This window comes from Diorhabda carinulata, chromosome 1 (assembly GCF_026250575.1).
Source record: "Diorhabda carinulata isolate Delta chromosome 1, icDioCari1.1, whole genome shotgun sequence".
Taxonomy (NCBI): Eukaryota; Metazoa; Arthropoda; class Insecta; order Coleoptera; family Chrysomelidae; genus Diorhabda; species Diorhabda carinulata.
This window is the reverse complement of record NC_079460.1, coordinates 22,185,821-22,209,019: the sequence shown is the minus strand read 5'-3', so window position 1 is coordinate 22,209,019 and position 23,199 is coordinate 22,185,821. Positions and strand designations below refer to the sequence as shown.

At 29.6% G+C, this 23,199-nt stretch overlaps 5 protein-coding genes across 8 annotated transcripts in view; 2 read left to right on the top strand and 3 right to left on the bottom strand.

The window, feature by feature from the left end:
• Window positions 1-2,053, bottom strand: part of LOC130901775 (la-related protein 1B) — a 33,371-nt gene extending 31,318 nt beyond the window's left edge. Inside the window, exon 1 of the mRNA XM_057813371.1 lies at window positions 1,083-2,053. Within this exon, the coding sequence (XP_057669354.1) occupies window positions 1,083-1,715 (633 nt within the window). The 5' untranslated portion in view covers window positions 1,716-2,053. The remainder of the gene's footprint in view (window positions 1-1,082) is intronic.
• A 226-nt stretch (window positions 2,054-2,279) lies between these two features.
• LOC130892364 (signal recognition particle subunit SRP72) lies at window positions 2,280-7,253 on the top strand. The gene is made up of 10 exons (XM_057797761.1): window positions 2,280-2,525; window positions 2,588-2,705; window positions 2,759-3,020; window positions 3,075-3,265; window positions 3,323-3,791; window positions 5,361-5,522; window positions 5,626-5,784; window positions 5,841-5,995; window positions 6,059-6,268; window positions 6,613-7,253. Exons 1-10 carry the CDS (start codon window positions 2,417-2,419, stop codon window positions 6,746-6,748), a joined length of 1,971 nt encoding a protein of 656 aa, XP_057653744.1. The 5' UTR covers window positions 2,280-2,416; the 3' UTR covers window positions 6,749-7,253.
• Window positions 7,254-8,491: 1,238 nt separating this feature from the next.
• On the bottom strand, window positions 8,492-12,332 carry LOC130892443 (probable elongation factor 1-beta). Its single transcript, XM_057797906.1, has 7 exons — window positions 12,119-12,332; window positions 11,897-11,987; window positions 10,994-11,068; window positions 9,357-9,426; window positions 8,986-9,243; window positions 8,692-8,933; window positions 8,492-8,634 (listed from the first exon to the last, which is right to left on the bottom strand). Exons 2-7 carry the CDS (start codon window positions 11,981-11,983, stop codon window positions 8,596-8,598), a joined length of 771 nt encoding a protein of 256 aa, XP_057653889.1. The 5' UTR covers window positions 11,984-11,987; window positions 12,119-12,332; the 3' UTR covers window positions 8,492-8,595.
• A 1,534-nt stretch (window positions 12,333-13,866) lies between these two features.
• LOC130895307 (uncharacterized) lies at window positions 13,867-14,875 on the top strand. Its single transcript, XM_057802531.1, has 3 exons — window positions 13,867-13,957; window positions 14,382-14,727; window positions 14,788-14,875. The coding sequence occupies exons 1-3, from the start codon at window positions 13,867-13,869 to the stop codon at window positions 14,798-14,800; spliced, it is 450 nt and encodes a 149-aa protein (XP_057658514.1). The 3' UTR covers window positions 14,801-14,875.
• Window positions 14,876-19,138: 4,263 nt separating this feature from the next.
• LOC130893449 (furin-like protease 1) overlaps window positions 19,139-23,199 on the bottom strand; it is a 103,123-nt gene continuing 99,062 nt past the window's right edge. For all 4 annotated transcript variants that reach the window (XM_057799585.1, XM_057799607.1, XM_057799596.1 and 1 more), the window contains one exon: window positions 19,139-22,733. In XM_057799585.1, coding sequence (XP_057655568.1) covers window positions 22,726-22,733 — 8 coding nt within the window. In that variant the 3' untranslated portion in view covers window positions 19,139-22,725. The remainder of the gene's footprint in view (window positions 22,734-23,199) is intronic.

The window sequence follows — 23,199 nt, the reverse complement described above, 5'->3', positions numbered from 1 at the left end:
GTCGCCATCATATTGGCACAATAGTAGTTTATTCTATTCAAGTATGTTTTTTTAAGTTGACATTATTAGGTCAAAAAAATATGTAAATAAATAATGAAGTTATTTTTGATATACAATTTACAAGTTGAATTTCTCAAATTAAAATAAAAAAAAACAATTCCTGAAAGATAAATTGCTATTATGAAACATTTATTGTGATTAGATCATCTATTTACAACCAGTATGAATTAGAAAAAAAAGTAGACTGGAAAAAGGTTGAGATTTATAAAAGAATGGGAGAAGCAAATAAAAAACTGGCATGCAACCAAAAAAAAAACTTTGGAAGTGTTGAAGAAGTAGTAGAAATGGGTACAAGGGAAATCTGAACCCTCTTACATCTAAGAAAGTACTTTTATTAAAGACAATATATTTAAACAAGCATCATATATTCAGTTTTTATATGTTTATAACTCATTACTTAGTAAATAATTGTTCTGTGAGAATGGCAAATATTATTAACTTTTTGGAATGTTCTAAAAACCATTTGAAATATAAAAAGTGAATAGGATAGGGAACATGAAAATAAGGTCGCCACTTGAAAAATCTGTAGCAAAAAAAAGACAAAATAAAAATGATTACATAACTTGAGGCAGATCTGAAAGTTTTGAAATGAATTGAAAACTAAAAATATTGCTTGTTGTAGAGGAAACTTTAGATAAAATATAATTTTAAATAAGAATATTTTTAAAAACAAAATTATTTACTACCCACTTAAAAATTCAGTATTTTAAAAATAACAATACACTTTTCAAACAAAGAAAATGTAAACAAAGAATATTATATATATATATATATATATATATATATATATATATATATATATATATATATATATATATATATATATATATATATATACTAAAGAGTAGAAAATTGAAAGGTTCAGGTACTTTACTACTATAATGAGTATTTAATACCACATGAATTTAATCAAATGTTAAACCAATATTTGAACATATATTATTAGAATAAATTACAACCATATATAAATCACCTTATGTACATTTATAATGATTGCTGAAGGAAATATTTAAAAATATTACCTTTTGGTTATACTTTCTTTTATCTTTGGGAGCCTTAACCACTCCAGAACCTTCTGATCCATTAACAGTAACTTCTTGCTTCTTAGGCTGCAGAACTCTCTTTTCAGGTTGTGTATTCGCATCTTTTTGTTTGGTTGTAGCAACTTTGACTTGCCAAGGGTTAACTTTGGGAATGGGAGCTTCAACAAAAACTTTTTTAGAATCACTTTGTTCATCATTGAGTTCTTTAACTGTCGAGGATTCTTTCTCATCACGTTTTTCTTTAGGACGTGGTTCTTTTGCTTTTTCTCTATTTGTGTGATCACTCTTGTTAATTTTTTCAGTTGTTGCTGCTAGTTTCTTTTTCATTTTGTCGTTTTTTCGGTCTTTACGGCTGTGACTTAAAACTGGCGTAAATGATTCTTCATCTTCAGCAATTTGTTTGGGCTCTTCAGGTTGTTTTGAAATGTCAGCTGCTTTTACCTCAACATTATTCATTTGTTTCGGTGGTTCTTCGATATTCTCTTTGTTATTATTATTGTTAGTGTTGTTAGTGGGCTGTTTAAAGTTCAAGACGGCATGTGCGTAAGATGCCCCTGCCTCTTTGGTGTCATCTTGAGGATTTACTGGTGTGGGAGACACACGTGTATCCATCGCAATTTTTCTATTCTAATTGAGCACTAACGATTTTAATAGAAAATAAAGTCTGTTGGAACAATATGGAGTGTAACTGTAACCATGTTGGTTTAGTAAAGCATGGTATCTATCTACACACACTTGAAATTGTACTCCGTCACAACACTACACATGAACGTCAGGACATCTATTATTATTATGTAACTTATGCCACTTTTTTTCTTCGTCACCGAAAAGTTAAATTAATATATTTTATAATTTTAAGAATTTCAAAGTAAAATTAAAGCTCGTACAGTACCCTCAAGTATAGATCTAAGCTCACAGGTTCACTGCACACAGAACGTCAAATCAATCATGTTCCACAAAATAAATAAAACAGACTATGCCACTTGTCAAAATTTTATTTACAAAATAGTTTAATTTTTTAATTTGAAATGAGTGAACTCTCTATTTTATTTATAAAATTAGGTTTTGGAGTATATTTATTGAAAGCATTGAAATGAAAGGTTTGGTAACATATAAAAATAAACACAACCTATTAGCGGAACATACCACTATATTATAAATTAAATTGTTCGGAGCAGTTTGAGTATGACATGATTATGACAACAGCAATTATACATGACGTGACATTTACCATTTTTATATTTTACCACATAGTTTAAATTTTCTTGTTTTTTAATAAGGTTGTGTAATTTGACTAATTAACACTCATACAGATGACGGAGAAAACCCCAAAAGAAAAAACTTTAATTGCCCAATATGCCGAACTAAATCGATTAGGCCAAAATGGGGAATATGAAAGGGGGTTAAAAGCAGCGAATAAAAGTGAGAAATTTCTTAACCATAAAATCCCATATGGGTGTATGTAAATACTACTTATGTTTTAGTTATTGGTGTGGCACCACATGAATTCCTAGCATTTCAGTGCAAAATGGTTTGCCTAATCCAATTATCTCGCTTTGATGAAGCTATTTCACTTATGAACAAAAATCCTCAGTGGACACAGTAAGGTTTTATTTTTCAATATGATTTTTTTTTCTAATCACACGATTTTTAAGGAGCTTGATATTTGAGAAAGCTTACTGTTATTATCGCGCTAATAAGCCTGATGTGGCTCTAAAAACCATTGATTCCAGTGAAAAAGAGCTTGACTTTCGTTGTAAGGAATTGAAAGCCCAAATTTTATACCGGCTAGAACAATATCACGATTCTGCTAATTTATATCATAATATTATTAAGAATATGCATGGTGATGACTATGAAGATGAAAGATATACAAATCTAAGCGCCGTAATGGTTCATTTGAAATCTGATGATGCAGTATGTATAGTATCACCTCTAGCTATTCTCATAATAATTTTTATTAATCTTTAGTTGGATACAATTGAGGAATTTAAGGAGACAACTTATGAACAATGTTATAATAAAGCTTGTTTACTAATTGAGAATGAAAACTATGCAGAAGCTGAAAGAAAGCTTAGACAGTGTGAAAAGTTATGCAGAGAAATGCTGGAAGAAGATGAAACTAGTGAAGAAGAAATTGATATTGAACTAGCATTGATTAAGTAAGATATTATTATATTGATCAAAATTGAATATTTATTTTCCTATATACATTTTAGAATCCAGTTGGGTTATGTTTATCAAAAGCAAGGAAGAGTCAAAGAAAGTCAACAACTTTATACAACCAATTTAAAATTGAAACTTGATGATATTGCTCTGATGGCAGTAGCTAGCAATAATATTGTTTGTATTAACAAAGACCAAAATCTATTCGATTCAAAAAAGAAAATGAAAGTAGCATTAAATGATAACTTAAATTTCAAGTTACCATCAAAACAAAGGAAACTGATAGCCCTAAATAATGCAATCCTAAATTATTATATCAATCAGACTGATCAGTGTGAGAAAGCTTGTAAACTTATAGATGAGAAATGGCCTGAATTGCACTTGCAAACTACCATTTTACGTGCACTTAATTTAATCAAAGCTGATAAACCTAAAGAAGCTATCGAGCTGTTGAAAAAATCCAAAACAAAAGATGATAATCTTTACATAAATTTATGTATAGCACAGATATATTTGATGCAAGTAAGTAAATGTCGAAATATCTTGTGCAGCACCAATATGGCTTGCTGGACGACAAACAACAAGTTTAACACAATTGTTACTATAGGCTTTGGCTACCTTTGCACTGTATCCTGTGTTCTATTACCTTGCCATTATGTGAATAACATTTTTAAAATATGAAGATGCTGTTGATATTGATAGTCCAAATCTCAATCTCAAATTCTGGTAATCCAGATTTAAACATAATTTTATTTTTTTTTATTGCAAAATTCTCATCAAGAGTGTACTGGTTAAATATTAGTATTTTGTCTCCAGATATTTGTTAAATTAAGTTTATGATCAAGATCTGTCTGTTTGTAGTAGATTTGATGATGATCTTTATGTGTTTTAAGGTCAATTTGCAGTTGTCACCTTTGAGTTCAGGTTTAGCTTTATATAAGTAGCTATGGGTCAGTCCTGTATGGCCTAGATGGAGACGCGGTAGAAGAACTTCATCTCCTCGATTTTTTGGTGGCACTGACCATAGTTCCACTTCACAAAGCTTGTATGTGGCTGTTGACCATTTGTTCCCCCACTTTACATTTTAGCATTGATTAAATATTGGCACTAGTTAAAAAGTCCTTTTTTTCCTTTATGTGAGGGGATCCAACAAAATGCCTTTTTTGTTTTTATCTTGTAGGTATTGCAGTTGCTGGTTAATTTTGATTCTCAAGGATTTTGTGGTGTGACTTTTTTAAATAGTTTGGAATGAGCTAAGAGAATATGTGAGTATGAGGTGATTAGGTTCGTTTGATGAAGCGGCGATGTGTGTAGCTTGATATATTGCATATAATTCAGCAGTGAAAGTGGATGAGGTTGGTGGAATTCTTATCATATATTTTGAGGTTGATGTAATACAATAATTTCAAAAACCTGTGTAATACTTAGTTTTCTCTTTATCATTTATTAAAGCTTAGTAAAGCTAACTTAGTAAACGCATCAGATATGTCTTCTGGTGATAAATCTGCCTGCACTTCTTGAGTACACCCACATGGAAATTCTTCCGGAACATTTCATGTACTTGTACTTGAAGTTTTAGTATCTTCTAGTAAAACCTAAAGATATTCTTTTATAAAAAGATAATATTAAATTAAAGTCTGCCCAATTATAGGTGAGAGTAAGGACAAAGCCTTTCAAAAGAAGTCTTTAACAAATATCTTTATCAGTAACATTAGTATTTTATTTTATTAACTCTCTGTCATATAGCTTTGTACCTTTTGACATTTTCCTCTTTCATCAATCGAGGTTTAATGTATCCTCCAGAAGTGCAGGTTTCCCTAAAATTAAAGAAGTAAAGCTAACATATACTTAAGAGAATGCTTTTCTTAGACTGATGTAAAGCACTTAACAGTTTACAAATAATATGCATGTAGCTGAAATAAAATGCTTGAAGCATACTCTTGTATATTTTGCTTTTTCTTCTGTTAAATCTACTATTTTTATAGCATCTGCCCATCGTTTTTTAAGTAAACAGATCTAAAAAGTATTTTTAAATTTTTTCCAAAAATTAGCTATCCTTAGATATTTGCGATTAACTTAATATCACTTTAGGGAGAAAAACTGGAGGCCTGCCAAGTACTGGAAAACATTGGAGAATCTAGTTACAAGCCTGGTATAGTAGGAGCTCTAACTACCCTGTATTTAGGCATTGGGAAAGAAGAGACTGCTTTGAAAATATTTGAAAAAACTGTTGAATTTTACAAAAAGAATAAGGTATTTACATCATTTAGAACTATTTTAATGTGATTATTTATTTATTATATGAGTAAGTAACATATTCAGAGTTTATATTCCAATGTAAAGTTTATATTTACAGGTGCGAGGGGTAGATTTATCCAATTTATGGAGACAAGCAGCTGAGTTTCACATTAAAAAAGGTTTACCGCAAGTAGCTGCTAATAGCCTGGAAGAATTATTACAAACTAATAAATATGACACTAAATTGATAGCACAATTAATTTTAGCATATGCACAGGTAAATTCTATCACTTGTAATCATTTTTCTCTGTGGTCAAAAGATTTTTCTTCCAGTTTGATGAGCCGAAAGCTTTGAGATATAGTAATCAATTAATATCACTCGATGAAATTGCAAAAGATGTAGATCTTGATACATTGGAAACTACTGCTCTTCCTACTATCAACTTTAATAAAAAGACTCCAGCCATAAAACAAGAATCACTTCCTAGGTAACATTCCATTACAAAAATTAGTATCTTCATCAACTTTTTACATATATATTGTGGTTGTAGCACTCCAAAAGATGAATCACTGAAGAAAACTAGAAAGCACAAAAAACGTAAAGGAAAATTACCTAAAAATTGTGATCTTTCTGTCCCACCAGATCCAGAGCGTTGGTTACCCAAATATGAAAGAACTGGATACAGAAAGAAAAGGGATAGGAGATCAAAAGAAGTTATAAAGGGATCTCAAGGAACTACTTCTGGACAAGCAGAACAATAGTAAGATAATTTTTTAATCTTTTAGACTTCATTATCAAAATACAATGAGTGATTTGGATTTTACTTTAAATTATGCTCCCAATCCTGTAGGTTTCTTAAAATGCTTTTTTTGGTTAAAAACCTAAATAATTTTCACTTAATGGGTGTATTATGATCATTTTCTAAGGACTTAATAGCCCTATTTACCAAATTTTAAAGTTTCAGTTGAAAATTTATCTTGAAACCATAGTAATAGTTCGTTCATCTTTTTTAATAGTAGCAAAAATATATTTTTTATAAATGTTCTATGACTCCATAATTTTCAAACTAGTAAATAAAATGTTACATAATTTATTTATTTTTAGTGACTTCTCAAAGTTTGTTGATGATTCATCAACTGACACTGCAAGTAATTCTGTTGATCCAAGTCCAAAACCACCATCAAAATCTACTCAACATCAACAGAAGAAGAATCAAAAGAAAAAAGGCAAAAGACGTTAATAACATTAATTATAAAAATGTTATTTTTATATTAGAAGAGAAAAGCGAATACCAGTTCAATTCGAAAAAAAAATACAATCTTTTGGATAGTTAAAAAATAGGAATCTATTCTGTTTCTCATATTATATTTATTTTTGAATCACATATGAAATCCATAAAATCTATCAGGAGAATTCTTTGTTCCTCGAATGGGGAGTACAGCTTACTATTGCTGTATAATTATTGAGAAATATAAATGCAAGTATAAGTGATTTTTTATAGTATATTAGTATTATACATTTAATTTTCATTATAGCGTTATAATTAATATTTATTTCAGACTTTTTCTCTTGCTTTTCTTACATTCAAATTGTAGATACACCAACAATAGGATTTTATAGATCGCTCGATTTATACTTGTTGATTTATCTCAGAGTTTTTTCTGTTTTACGAGTTATTGGTTTTCGTTATTCTTTTCATCGTATTTGTATATTAATAAACATTAAATATATTAAATCGAAACAAATCCCAATCCTTTCCAAATTTTAAAAACAGATAGGAAACTGATGGTTTAACCTCAAAAATATTATTTACATTTACAGACAGTACAAATAACAATCACCTCATTAAAATTATTGAAGAATTTGTTATTTTTCTGTAGTATTTAATATTTAGGTTTCTTTATTAGGCTCAAATTTCTTGCTTTCCAATGTTTTTTTTTCTTATTCATAATAGCTTATTAATACTCTATAGTATTGGAAAAGAAAGAATGAAATAATTTTTTTTTTAAAACACTTTTCTAACAAAATTTAAACTTTGAAATGAACCCTATAACACTTGCCAAAATCATAATCTTGCCCTTAAAGAATGTACTCCAGTCATTGGAGAAACCTTGGCACAGTTTTTGATTTCTAGAGCATTAAAAAGTTTCCAAAAGACGAAAAGAAATTAAAGAAGACCAAATTATGACAGTAGTCTTTGGGGAATATCGACAAGACTTTAAGGCTCTATTGATCCTTGCATCCCTGCGCAGATGGCCACTGGAAGCATATAATATTCTCCGACGAGTCCAGATTCTATTTGGCAACGATCGACCTACATAGAAAAGAGCGAGCAAAAGCATTCTAGATACAATTAGTGATAGGTCGTTGATGGTATAAGGTGTCATTGATACAAAGGGTCACACCGATTTAGTGAGAATTGAATGAGGTAGTCTTAATACTCACAAATACAATGAAATATTGAAACCAAAGATATAGCTTTTGCTCACTATGTACGAAACAATTTTCTTTTGTACGTAACAATATTGTAGAGCTTCCTCAAAGACCGATCCATCCAGGTTGCTATCGATGTAGACACGTCAGAAAGATTTGAGGTCAGCGCTGGTGTTTCCCAGTAGCTGGGACACATGGAGAAGATGCCTTCTGATCGATAACCGCAAAGAGCCATGTATGGAGGACGTTGAGGCGGACCTGATCTAGCAGGGGGTTTGACGCTGGAGGCACCATGCTGAGCACAGAAAGAATTAACATTCGATTGATTGTTGAGAAGGCCTTAGTTCTCAAAGGACCGTAGCGCTGGTTAAAGAAGAAAGTAAATTCATTGAAAAGTGGGATCTTGATAGATCCTTCTAGATTTTATTTCAACTTCTTTCTTATTGTCAAATCTGTATATAATATTGGATAAATTGAAAAAATAGATAGATCAGGGGACGGTGTCGAACATGAATGATGACATATATAATTTAGAAATAAAAACAAATAATGCTATTAAAATTATATTTATCAAACCAGACAAAAATGTCTATAAATTTAATATATAAAGTATGAACATGATCATCGTAAGTATATCATTTTTGTAGAATGTAGTTAGATTTTATTGAAGGCAGCAATATCAACGCTTTGGACCTAAAACAAGAAAGTTTTATGTAAGTGTAACATTTCAGAAAATTTTTTAAAACTTACAAATTCTTCTAGTTGTTCTAACTGTTCAGTAAGCAAATCAATGGACACCTTATCGTCTTCAACAACACAGGAAATTTGTAATTTGTGAATGCCGTAAGCAAGAGGAACTAGTTTAGCAGCACCCCACAGTAAACCATCCATTTCAATTTTTCTAACATTTTCTTCCATAGCTTTCATGTCAGTCTCATCATCCCATGGTTTTATATCCAAAATAACATTTGATTTTGCAATAAGGGCAGGTTCTAAAAAGAAGAATTTCATGTAATTTATATAAAACATAATATTAGAATTTACTTTTGGATTTTTTGGCTTCATAAGCCTTAAGTCTCTCTTCTCTAACTTGGGCAGCAGCTTCATCATCTTCTGATTCAGAACCAAAAAGATCTACATCATCATCATCATCATTTTCTTCTTCATCTGCATGTTTTTGAGTTTGTTTGTGAACTGATGCTACATTAATTGCGTTTACAGTTTTGTTCTGATTATTTGATTTCTCTAAAGATGCTATACGTGCATCCAAACTTTTCAATTGTTTAAGGATAGCATCAATAGCTGAAATTATTTTTACTAATTAAGTAACATTTTTGCAAACAATACAATGTGATATTACGTATTCAAATATCGAGATATTATAGGTAACATGTTATTGGTAGTTGTTGACTTACATTTTCCAAATTCTACAATTTTCTTCTCCATAAATTTAATAGCTCCAGTATCAATTGATTCTATATTTGCCTTAAATATTAAAATACAGATTTGTTAAATGTATACACTGAAAATACACATTCAAATATTAGAAATCAACAAAAATGATTTCATTTTATTTAGGAACGGGCATAAAATTCACTAATAAAAAAACTTTTATTAACTTAAATTTTTTGTTTTTAATATAATTTTTATACTAAATGTAGATTATTGAAAATTTTGTAGTTATTGTTTATTATTCTGCAACTACAAAGATTAAAAAAGTTTACTCAAAGCCTAACATTCTTCAAACTTCCTGGCGATAATATACTAAAAAAATTAATTACATTGAATAATAAAATCAAGTCATTTTAGATGGTGAGTTGTCTACGCTATTTGTTTTCTAGTTATTCATGATATCTGTGAAATCCTCTGCACCTATTCTATAGAAATTAAATTTGCTTGTAAAAGATGTTTGATCCTGAACATTATTTTTTGTAGGTTGAGCAAAGTATTTTTTTCTTCTTAGGCCAAATGGTTACAAAATAATTATATGAAAATTCTCGTTTTTTATCTTTCCTCAAAACTTTTGTTGAACAGGCACTATTTCAATAAAACTCTGCAAGATCAGATATTCTTAACTTGTACTTCAATTTCCTTGGAAATTTTATAAACATGCTCCTTAGCTAGTTGTCTGATTTGTGGCTTTTCTACACTATAATCAATTTCAACTTGTGTATACATGTCCAAGGTACAACCCGACTTTGTTCCTTTCTGTACTAAAAAATGAGGCTTGGTCAAATATATAACTCACAATGTTAGACTTGAAACTGACATAATATGACTCACAACCTTTCTGAAATAAATAGTTCAGATGACAGGAAGCGGATTGGATAATACAAATGGATAAGTGATTATTAAAGTCAACAAAAACTAACTAAACTTACTGTGAACAAAAATCGATATTTGTTAAAAAACTATGAGAACAATAACATTTTTTTATATTACTTGAGTAATGCAATCTTAGTCATGAATGGTTAAAATTTATGTTAAATGTCATTTGGAGGTATATAATTATTTTAACATGTTGGCAGTCTAGGTAAATGTGGATATTACTGAAAACTGTATAAAAAAAAAGAAAAGAGAGAGATAATAAATATAAAAGCTTGGAACAGAAATTGGTATCAAGTACTATTTACTAATTCTATTCTTTTTACAAAATTTCATAGGTGAATATTGATACAGTTTTTACCAAAAGATGCATTTCTATTTTAAACATTTATTATTATAAATAGAATATATTTATGTGCTTATTTCAAAACAACTATAATAAGTGATTAACCTATAGGTCAAATATGCGTGATTACATATTATTCAATTGAATTTAGGATGATAAGCAGTAATACAGATTGTGAAAACATAGCAATCAATACTAAAATTTATTATTTTAAAATTGCAAACTTAAGACATACATTTTTCACTTGTGCTTTGTTTACAAGGGAAATTTTCAAAATTTTAGCAAATGAATCACTTGGAAAACCTTTGATTACATTATATCACAAATAATAGATGAATCTTTTTTAAAATAAACTGATGAATTGTAGGGTAATTTACTCACAGTAAAAGTGTCCCTACTTTCGATCAAACGTTGCCTAGCTTTTGCTACTTCACCAGCCAAAGGAGTTAGAGCTACCTACACCAAACAAAAGAATTCTATTACCAAAAATAGTTTTAAATACAGCATATTTCCGATATATGGTAATATAATTAATAATAAATTTTTTCAACTTATTTCTTAGACCCTCTAATTTGTTTTTGTTCCTAAACTGCCTTCGTTTAAGGTTTCTTATGATTTGATAAAGACTGAAATGGATGGAAACTTCAATTTTTTACCTGTTTTAAAATCTAATTTTTATTCATAAATGAACTAAAATTGAGACAATTTAGCAACAAAAATAATAATTTGACTCACTGTCTGCAAACAGACAATCTCTGGGAGCTGTAAATTGCAAATAGTAAACAGACAACTACCTTCTCAGGGATTAATATAGGTAAGTCCATCCATATCACTCCATATATTTAATTTCATTCAGATACACTTTTCACAAGTATGGTACTACTAACTTTAAATATAGAATATAATTTTGAATAAAATCTAGCAAAAATTGAATAATTTCTACTGTTTTACTAAAGAAACAAGTTCAGTAGCTTAAAATTTTTACTTATTCATTTCAATTATTTTGTGTTAATTATTCCATAGAATCATTTAAATCGTATTAGAAAAAGTGTAATTTAAAGGATGATCTATCTTTCAACAAGTACCATTTGGTGTATTAGATTCTAGCTGAAAATTTTCAGTGTTCAAATAAAAAATTACCTATCGGTATTAGTAAATTTAGGAATTTATTAGTGTCATTTTCCATTTTTGGTGATGTGAATATTGAGAAAATATTTTTGATCGCATCTGTTTACAGCTGGCAAAACAATGAATGTCAATGAACATAAATAGTTTCCAACTCACTTTTGCCAAATTTTCGTAATGCTGTATTTCGGCATCTTCATATATTCTTTTGTTTAGCCAAACAGAACCTGCATCATGAGCTGACATTTTTCTAAAAAAATTTAATTACTCTAAGAACAGTTTACATGTGGATATTTTAGGTTATAATTATTTGCAGAACATTTATTAATGAACTTCCACAAATTTTACGGATTAGTATACTTTTGCAAATAGAATACTTACTCTTGTAGGGTTATAGAGTTCGTTTTTTAAGTAAATGATATAAATTTAATGATCATAAGCCAACAGCAGCTTACTGTAGGATGAAAGAAAATGTGAAAGGACCGATCTTCTTCTTTCCTTAAGCTTAAATTGTTGTAATAAAGCCAGCTTTACAGAAAACGGCACCGCAAATTAAATATGATTGGCCACATAGAACAAGTATAATATAAACAAGGATAACAAATGGATTGTGTTCTATTGGCTACTATAGAGCTTTTCAGAAGTGTTGATCATATAGATTGTTATCAGAGTTATCAAATGCCGTTTTAAGGAAAAATTTCAAATTTAAAGCTGAACTTTTTATTTTTATTACTTTATCCATATACCAATTTATAATTTAATAGTTATATTATGTTTACAGATCTCAATAACGTTGCGTAATAGATTTTAGGCGTTGTAATAATTATTATTGAACAGTCATTACCGATTCACTCACAACTATTTTATATGTCAATAAACTGTTTTTATGTCGAAAAGCCAAAAAAAGAACAAAAGTCGCAACCCACGATAACCTACTCATGTGCTCTTAAGAATTAATTAAAAATAATCAAATTGGGGGGATGGATTGTAAAGTTTACAAAATCAAAAACACGATATACTGGAATAGAAAGGATTATTTCGTTCAGTTTCTGAACGATAATGAACCGGATCCTGATTTCTTACCGAACATTCAGATCATGATAGGCTTAACCCGATCATAGTTCAAAAGCCACTTATGAGTTCAAAACTCAGGAATCAAAGATAACTTTCTAAACAATTTATTTTACAATCAACATATTTTGTAGCAATATGAAATCTCAAAAGTTGAAATGTTATAATTGTTGACATGTATAATTTTCATTTTCAAACCCATTCATAAAATTTGCATTAAACGATACTTGCAGGGATTTTCGGAAACTATCATTTGAGGTCACAGAATATCAAAATTAATTTAAGTCGAGTAGATCATATATCAGCTGATTGTGGATGCTAACTCCTAACCCAGAACGAGATTTAGATCACCATTTCCGAACGTCGCGTTCAATTTTTGGTGGAAATTTCAAAGTTTACAAGAACTTTTCATTTTTATTATTTTTTTGTGCCTTTATTCTTCTATGATGTTCATTTAGTTGTATAAAATATTCTAGATGTTTATTAATTGCTATTGAGGCATTTACCAACTCAGACGAATTTTGCACCGTTTAATACCAATAAACTATTTTTATGTTGAAATGCCAAAAAGTATAGATCGTAGACGATGGACAGGAGCCACTATATAAATATAAAAAACACCTTTCTAGTAAAACCTCAACATATTTCTAAATATCTCTTTGATAATTTATTGACCTTTTCAATTAATGAATCGATGAGATGAAGCTCCTTATTCAAATTTATGATGTTGTTTTTTTTCTATTTCCTATATTTTAAATATATATTTTATGTAAATGTCTCTACAAGGTAAACTTTAGGTGTCGATGGTAGAAATGAATTTCCGAAATTAACCTTGCTAAAGGTGAACTTCCTTATTTTTAATAAATTTGCCAATTATTTAATTTACAATCTCAAGCAGATCAAGTTGAAAAACCTTCATATGACCTGGAATATTTTCTGTAGCTCAAGAATAAAAAAAGTGGGGTAAGATTTACAGATATGTTATAAAACACAGTAGGTTTATTATTATTTCATCTTAATTTGATCAACAGTGTGTATTGGACAGATTAGAGCTCAAAATGAAGTTTCCAAGTGTAATTGTTGTGCTCATTGGTGTTCTTGGATACAATATATTACAGGCACAACCTTTAGAAAGAGACCCGGTTAAAAGTAGGTGATAACACAATTAATTTTTTGATATTTCGACTTAGACATTGGATGACTGTTTCCAAAAATTTAAAAAAGTTAAAGGAAGTCACAAATAGTGATTTTTTGTTAATATCTCTGCTAAAAAGAGGTCTAAATTAGTGACTAAGGACTTTTTTGTATATTTTCATGGACCCGTAGCCAATAATTTTTGAATATAATACAAAATATATTTTACTGAATCAAATTTCTTTTGTCATTTGTAACCCTTTTTCGTAGCATACACACGCCTATGAGAAAATACTGAATAATTTGTTGATAGTTTTATTCACCTATAGAACTAGAATTTATTTTAAAAAGCTTACAATTTCTGTAATTAGTAATTAACTGTTTGATGTCATTATTTCTTTTTATTTAATTACAATAATGTGTCCAATTTTTTTTGCAGGTCTCAGGTTAATTCGATCTCCAACTAAGCATCATAAACCATTATTAGGAGGCTTACTCTTTGGTGGTAACACTCCAATAGGACATGGTCCTCAAGGTGGTGTAAGTGGTCACGGTCCTCAAGGAATAGTAAACAACAACTACGTAACAAATATTAATAACTACGGGCCGGGGGGTCATGGAGGTCATGGACAGGAAGCAAATTTTGCAGGTAGTGTTGCGTTCGCAGGAGGTCATGGTGGTCAATCACAAAGTCAAGCTGCCGCTTTTTCCATAGGGCCTAATGGAGCTTCTTTTTCCCAGAGTCAAGCACAAAGTAGACACGGAAAAAGTGGATTTTTTGATCTGTGAGTTTCATTTTGTATTATTAAATTCAGTTCTTCAAATATATTTTTTTCTGTTTACAGGCTTGACTATTAGATACTATGTGATATTAATTTTAAGTCGATATTTAATGTAGATATTGTTTTTAATAAACATTTACGTAACAGATAATTGTTTTATTTCATTTTTTGAAATCTAATCTAATTATATAATAAAAGGTAAGTTCTTCTTTGTTTATTTACTTTGCTAATATTCATTTTAAATATATAATATACCAAAAAAAAATTCATCATTTTGATAATTGGCATAGTTAAGACATAGGCGTAAGTTAAAATGTATTTAGGTTTTCTACAGATAGTTATCATAATTGTATCAAAATTGCTTCTATCTATCTATCTACCAGGGCCATAATTAGTGGTTATATTTAACAGCAGGAATCAAACAAGAAAATTGAATATTCACGAACACAATGTTTTGGCGATAAGAGATCATTAGAATGTTTAGAACAAGACCTCCTAATGGCACATCCTTTTAACAATGAAACAACATTAGATTTTGCTAAAAGAATACAAGTGTTAAGAAGTCACCTGGTTTAAAGAATCAATAGTTTTTCTTTAGCAGAAATGCCTGCTAATACTAAAGAAATATATCGCAGACAATATGACCAAATGGCTTTAAAAACGCTCATTAGGGATTTAACCGGTTTGCTTCAACATACAATTAGACTCAAGAATCCAGTTTCAATAGAAGCCTCTATTACATTTATTATTGAAGAAGAAAATTTCAATTATTCTCAAAATAATTTCAAATTTAAAAGTAATACGAGAACTGTCACAAATTCAGAACATTATAACAGACCAATATCAAATAGTAATAATCGATGTTCAAGTTATAAGACATATCAAAATCAGATGTTCAGACAACAAACACCTCAAACTAATTTCACTTACCGAAATCCAAATCCCACACAAAGTCCAAACGATCAAAACCCAACAAACAATTTTCCTAGACAACCAATTCCAGTCCAACCTCGACAAATAACTAGACATTACCCAACCAATAGACAAATATTTGGGCAACAAAAAAACGTCTTTGTACCCACTGGAAAAACTCCGGAAAACAAACCAGAACCAATGTCAATCAATTCAAGAAATACTTTCAGACCTAACCAACCTAATAATTATTTCAGACCTTCAAATCCGAGAAACTTCATTTCGCAAGAATTACACCAAATTCAATCAGACTCTCATTCTTCAAACACCGACTACCCTGATTTTCAGATAAATCACGATTCCGAAAACCCTGCTTATAAAAGTGACCCTGACTAATCAGATTCCGTCCTATTTCGATGGCCTCATCGGTCTGAATATAATAAAAAAACTCAGATTATTCGTTGATTTTGAGAATAATATACTTAAGAATAATAATATTCAAATTCCGATTTTTTATGATTTTGATAAAGAAGATTTTAAAATATGTGTTGACTCCCACGGAATAGCTGCTGTGAAAATTCCAGTCAGCTGTTTCAATGGAGAAGTCATAATACCCAGTCAAAATATAGATAATCTTTATTTTCCAGAAACTATTACAATTGGACAATTGCAAAAAATGGTTTCGCGAAAACTGAAATAATAAACCGCAGCGATAAACGCGTTGAAATTATAATTAAAGACGGACTGAAAGTGATACCTCTTACTAATACTATAAAACAAAATTATAATTTTTATTATACCGAAGATATTTTACAAAATAGATATTTGGAAAATTATGAAGAAAATATACAAAACTTCATTAAAACAGAACACCTGAACGAAGAAGAAAAAGAGGCTACTCTTAAATTATGCAACGATTTTAAAGATATATTTCATAAAGATAAGGACAAATTGACTTTTACGAATGAAATAAAACATGAAATTAAAACATTGGACGAAGTACCCGTACACACGAAATCATACCGTTAACCCTATATACACAAGGAAGAGGTTTAACGACAGATATTAGACGTTGGAATAATTAGACCAAGTTATGTACGTATGCCATTTGGACTCCGGAATGCCCCTGCCACTTTTCAGCGTATCATGGACAACGTCTTGAAAGATCTCCAAGGAAAAATCTGCATGGTTTACATGGACGATATAATTATCTTCAGTTCAAGCCTAGAAGAACATATAGCTAATCTCAAGCTACTCTTTCGAAGACTCAGAGAAACTAACCTTAAAATTCAACTAGATAAATCAGATTTTGTTAGAAAAGAAGTTGAGTTTCTAGGCCATGTCATCACACCGCAAGGCGTTAAGCTTAACCCAAAGAAGATAGATGCCATAAAACAATTTCCTTTACCTAAAACGGCTAAAGAAATAAAGTCATTTCTCGGATTACTAGGCTATTATAGAAAATTCATCAAGAATTTCGCGAAAATTACGAAACCTTTTACCAAATGCCTGAAAAGGGAGAAAAAATTGTTCATTCCCCCGAATTTATCGAAACATTCGTACTTTGTAAAAATTTGTTAACAAATGACCCTATCCTACAATTTCCTGACTTTGAAAAACCCTTTAATGTTACAACCGATGCCTTCAATTTCGCATTAGGTGCCGTGTTAAGCCAAGGACCGATTGGTAGCGACCTACCGATTGCTTACGCGTCGCGTACACTCAATCCCGCCGAAATCAATTATAGTACTATAGAAAAAGAACTCCAGCGATAACTTGCGATAGTGGAACTGAATTCCACTGTCAGCTATTACAAGAGTTTTGTAAGCTACATAAAATCAAACTACATTTTACTACACCCAGAAATTCTAACAGCAACAGTCTCGTTGAAAGGTTTCATTTATCATTATTAGAAAATGCTCGCGTTATTCACTTGCAAAATTCAAACATGTCCCCCAAACAGATCATTCAAAATGCTGTGTTAGGATAAAATTCTTCTGTACATTCAGTAACTAAATACAAACCTTTTGATATAATCCTAGGTGACACTAAGGCACTCGACCCTTTCGACCTCACCGAAGAAACTATTATAAATGACTTTTTAGAGAATAGACGCAAACGACCACCAGTCCAAAGCTGAGCAGTCTCTACTTGTGCCAAAATCATGAAGACATCAATGCAGATTCCTGTATTATTCCATTATTAAAAGCCGAAAAACCCACCTGTCAAGCAAGCCCAGCAGTTTTGACCCATCCAGTCATTGAAAGAATTGACGAAAAATTCATACTAGCATTACCGACCATCGTCCCAGTCAAAATCGAATCAAACTGCGACAAGAGACGTATACTATTGATTAAACAAAATACCCTAATCAAAATTCCTACAGGTTGTCAAATCAATACGGAAAATTCCACGTTTAGTAATACTCAAGAAACAACCGCTGTAAACCCTCTTATACTCACAAAATTTGATTGGGAATTCGCTAGAACAGAAAAGCACACAAAACAACTCATTAAACTAGAAACAATCGACTTTCAATCAATCAAGGATTTGAAACTCCAAGCTGAATTAACAGAACCAATACAAAATCAAACAGTACACCCTGCAATATGGAATATTCCCGGACTTCTAGCAATCATAATACCAGCCATGATAATCTGGATATTTTGGAGATGTTTCAAACTGAAGAAGATGAAGAAAGCCAGTCAACAACCCCAACAAAACAACCCCTTTGACGGTGTCGTTTTAACTTAAGGAGGGAGGAGTTATGTGAAGTTATTTTGCTCACTTTATATAAAATTATCTGTGTCAGCTTTTAACGATAAAAGAACTTTATATTATCATGATCATTCATTTTTATTTTTTTCATTCTGATTGTAAATCTGAAACTGTAAACTTGTATTAAATAAAGTTTATTTTTAAAAAGATATTTTTCTTACGAAATATCATAACTACCATCATACTTCTAATCTAGTAACTTTTGGACCGATTCATGTACAGTCTTTTCCAAGGATGATGGGTAACTTTGAATTTGATTGCTGCAATGTAAAATTATTTGCATTTATGTCCAGTTCTCGTCGGAAGTTCACTTAGACACAAAGAATATATTCTTTGTAAAATCCTTTTCAAGTTTCTCCCGTATCCGTTGCATATTTTAATGTCAATTAATTGAATTGAAGCTTTATATGATTAGTAATAATTGTAATTTCCTTTGTATTTTTCTATATGCGTATACAAACCTCTGCCCTGCACCCAAATAATTAGTACAATCAATGAATTGCTTGCATATACCTCAGAATTGGTTCTAAATATATGTCTCTATTTAAAGGTCCGTCCCTACAAAATATAATAGTTGTTCTAAATAAATATAGAATCTTATTACTACTAGATCCTTCTAGTTATATAGCCCATTTAGTGGTTCAGTAGTTATTGTATTAAATCATAGATTGATGATATTTGTGGTCTGGTTTGTCCACTGGGAAAGTGGTAAATGAAAAATCAGTTTCATTAATTTAAATTTATTTATTACTAACAGTTAAGATAGTTTTGATAACAATAATATTGAGGCACTGTAATTAAAACTAGTAATATTACTATAATTTGATTAAGTGATTTTAAAAATATATTAATATTTCACATATAACCTTCATTACTAACGTAGACCAGCAATTCCAGAGCGTTTTATTTTCAAAATAGAATTTGCGGCTCAAAATAAGAAAAAATATAATTATATTTATGTTGTTCAGCATTTGTAGCCATCTCAATGGTCCATAGAAACAAACTTTTTTATAAAAAAACAGTTTTGTAGCCATCGATTTATTATGTAGAAAAAAAAACCGACTAAAAACATAAATAAAGTCTAATAAAAGTAAAATAACGTGCACGGTGTTCAAAGATGTTACATAGGGTACAGCAGCAACTAAAAATTTGTATACAGTGTTATTCAAATGTCACATCCTCCTCTTATCTATCATAAACTAACTAAATATGGAAACTGAATATTAAGGGTAGTACTAGTGATAATAATTATGTATTTGTCACAATTTTATTGAGAATAATAATTTTAAATGGAATATTTTGATAATTGAATTTTATAAAATGCAATGTTATGATAAATGTAATCAGTTGATATTAAAATTGAAACTTTGCCTATGAATACTTGTGAAATAATAAATTTTTTATCGATATATTAACAGAAGTAACATCCTTCTTCAAGTACTAAAGTTGTAATTGTAATTTTGTGAAAATATAGACACGAAAATCAACCAATAGCAATCATTTGTTTTAGTGACAGTAATTTTTATCTAAATGGATACGTAAATGCATAGAATGTGAGGTATGGAAGTGATTCAAATCCTCACATACTAAGTTTTCTGAGAAGGTCAATGTTGGGACCGGTTCCTGATTTTGTAAATACTAAATTATTTGGTGACATTCATCTGGAGAGTATGCAAAATGTACGAGAGCCATGAAACCTTAAGCTTTCGATAAGCTGGAAGTAATATTACAACAGGATAGTGCTATTCCACACCATAAGTTGCAGTAGTACTGTCTTCATATGAGGGATAGTTTGATAGAAGGATTGGAGAACGAGGTTTCATGGAATGACCAACTCAATCATCTGTCTTTTGGGTGTCTCATATCGAAGGTTCATGAAATTAAACCTAGAAATATTGATGTTTTAAACGTATTTTTATAGGATGTAGGGCTGTTTCCATGGATACATTTGAAAAAAAAAACTACAAGAGTTCCAGAATAGGATACTACACTGTAAGAAAGTAAATGGAACTCACTTTAAAAAATTATTACATTCGATTCTTCAATCTGTAATTAATATTAAATTTTCAGTATGAATAAACAAAAACAAGATTAGTATCATTACTAGTAGGGGAGTTCATAACTCTTAATATTCAGTTCCCAAATATGTTTATGTATAATTGTTACACGATAAAGAGTAGATTTTTGAATATTACTGTATATAATAGCAACTTTTAAAGTAGAAGAAAATCACCATGCACAGGTATTGAGTACAATAGAACTTTATTTGCGAATGTGGAAGTTTTATAAATAAGTACAGAATACACAGTGTTGGAATCAATATAAATGTTCGGTACCCCAACATAATTTTTATTATGTTTATATGTATGGCACCTAGCGAAAAACAAGTGCGGAATTTATTATAAAAAATAATTTATCTAAAAATGTGTCCAAAAATATAAAGTATCCAATTTTTTATAGTAACTGTACATGTCTTGACTCTTGAATCCTTGCAAATCGCCCAAATATGTAGGTGTGGTGATAGTAAAATATGTAGGGGTAGAGAAATTGTACATTAATAATGAAAAAACTATAATTAAAACGCATGCCCTGTTGTTCAGTCATTAAAAATAAAAAAATTAAATATATAAAATTTAATTTCAAGAGCAGTTTCCGTATAAGTAAAACATATTTAAATTAAAATTATTTCTAAGGAAATGTAGTTTAAAAATATATTTTGGCATAAAATCACAGATCCTGCTCTTACCTAACAGCTAGTTATTTGAAAAAACTTGCCATACATAATTTTTAAACAAGAAATTAAATATATTCAATTCAGTGTAGGGGACATAAAAAAATATTGGGTTTAAGAATAATAAAATTCTATACTAATAATACAAAACCAGTAAAATGCCTGTTTATATTTGTAAATAAAGGCACTAGAATTCAATTTATTATCACTCTAACCCTGCCAGTCGTGAAATATTTTTATGGATATAGTCAGTTCATTCAAAAGATGCTCTATTTCTAATAGGCAACCAATCAAACACTTGAAAAATAAACTGGTAATAGTAGTGATGAAATTAATATAAAAAATAAACTAGTGAACGAACCTCTCGTATATTAAAAAAAAGATGCAGTAAAATCTATCATATGATATCCAGAAGTTGAATAATTTGAAGAATAAAGTAAAAAGTGGACAAACATATCAAATACCCACCCAAAATATAAAAATCAAATATCCTTTATAATATTATTGAGAAAGATCTTCTTGTATGAAAGATAATAAAAACAAAGTGAATCAGTGAAGCAAGCATATTATTTTTTTTTAAACTTATCGTTAATTAAATCTAACAGAGAAAAATTTTGCTTATAAAAGCAGGAATTAATTTCAGGTGATTTAGAGGTTGCCTATATCGACGTTTACACACTTTTGATTACATAGACGAGATGCTAATTTGCCCAAAGAAAACCACTTATTTTGCACTATAATTTGAATTGGTAGATGTTTATTTTTCTTAAAGTACGGTAGTTATATAAAATACAGTAGAAACGCGATTATGCGGCCCTCAGTTATACGGATTACAATTCATTAAAATAATTTGATAATATGTGACTTATGGATAATTTACTTTAAAGCCTTTGTTAGTAAATTGAATTGATGACTTGTTGAAATCATTGTATATCCTGTGGACGATTACAACTTTTTTGTCCACCTTAAATTTAAGTGTCAAATAATTGAAAAATTTTTGTTTCAAGTGCTCATAATAACAAAAAAACAAAAAACCTAAAATTTATCGATATTTATGGCTCAAAATAATGAAGGGGTACTTTTTGCAACATTGGTTTGGCGTGGGCGAATTAACTTACAGTTACTATATCCTCACGACATAGCAATATTGTCTAATCGTTAGAAAAGCATAGGAATGTTTTATTTTATTTATGTTAGGAGAAATAATTTACTTAATTGTATAAAATTAATGGGAAATATTGTTGACCTGCAACGGAATTTTTGTTTAAAATACTATATTTGTGTTTTTATTTCAATAATTTGATATGTTGCATATATATATATATATATATATATATATATATATATATATATATATATTGACAGAAATTATGAAATATGTCAAGTAAAACAACGAATTGTTAAATTAAAATGAATTACAAGTATTTATTTCAAGATTAAACGAAAATTTTTGCCTATATTATAATTTTTAAGAACGATGTTCCCAAATCTTGAGATTTTTCATAATTATTGAGCATGATCTATTTAATATAATTTATCACAATCAATTTGATGTTTCCAAAGTGTGTTAATGTTCACTCCTAAGGCCCTGCAAATGATAAAATCGTATAAGATGATTTATATTAAGCTAAATCATTGAGATCATTCCCATGTTAATAAAAATTAAATGTTTTAATTCCAAAAGAAAACAGGACAAAAACTAAAGTATTTATGATTGAAGAAACTAAAACAATTTGGTTTTAAATTATATAGTTTTCATCAAATGTTTTAAAAAAATCAGAGTATGTGATAAAATGAGAACAAATATCATCAGGAAAAATGAGATTCTGTCTTAAAAATAAAGTGAAAAATAAAAAGAGAACAAATAAGGAATAAATAGAAATCGGGTAAAAATACTTTTTAGGCACTAAAAAATTTAACTCAATAGATAACAATTCCCCTGTTTCTAATCACAACCAACACATAGAGGTCGCTATTGCAGTGATAAGAAGTAAAGGAGGTCCTATGGGGTATTAGGGTTCACCCATATGCATTTATTGTTTTGTTTTTTTCAG

Bases quoted from the DNA above. Each gene is read 5' to 3' on its own strand.
- LOC130895307 (XM_057802531.1), top strand. From the start codon at position 13,867: ATGAAGTTTCCAAGTGTAATTGTTGTGCTCATTGGTGTTCTTGGATAC. The intron at 13,958-14,381 runs GTAGGTGATAAC...TTTTTTTTGCAG, and splicing joins AGAAAGAGACCCGGTTAAAA to GTCTCAGGTTAATTCGATCT.
- LOC130892443 (XM_057797906.1), bottom strand. From the start codon at position 11,983: ATGTCAGCTCATGATGCAGGTTCTGTTTGGCTAAACAAAAGAATATAT. The intron at 9,244-9,356 runs GTAAGTCAACAA...AAATAATTTCAG, and splicing joins AATTGTAGAATTTGGAAAAT to CTATTGATGCTATCCTTAAA. The intron at 8,934-8,985 runs GTAAATTCTAAT...TCTTCTTTTTAG, and splicing joins TGAAGCCAAAAAATCCAAAA to AACCTGCCCTTATTGCAAAA.
- LOC130892364 (XM_057797761.1), top strand. From the start codon at position 2,417: ATGACGGAGAAAACCCCAAAAGAAAAAACTTTAATTGCCCAATATGCC. The intron at 3,021-3,074 runs GTATGTATAGTA...ATTAATCTTTAG, and splicing joins ATTTGAAATCTGATGATGCA to TTGGATACAATTGAGGAATT. The intron at 5,523-5,625 runs GTATTTACATCA...TTATATTTACAG, and splicing joins AATTTTACAAAAAGAATAAG to GTGCGAGGGGTAGATTTATC.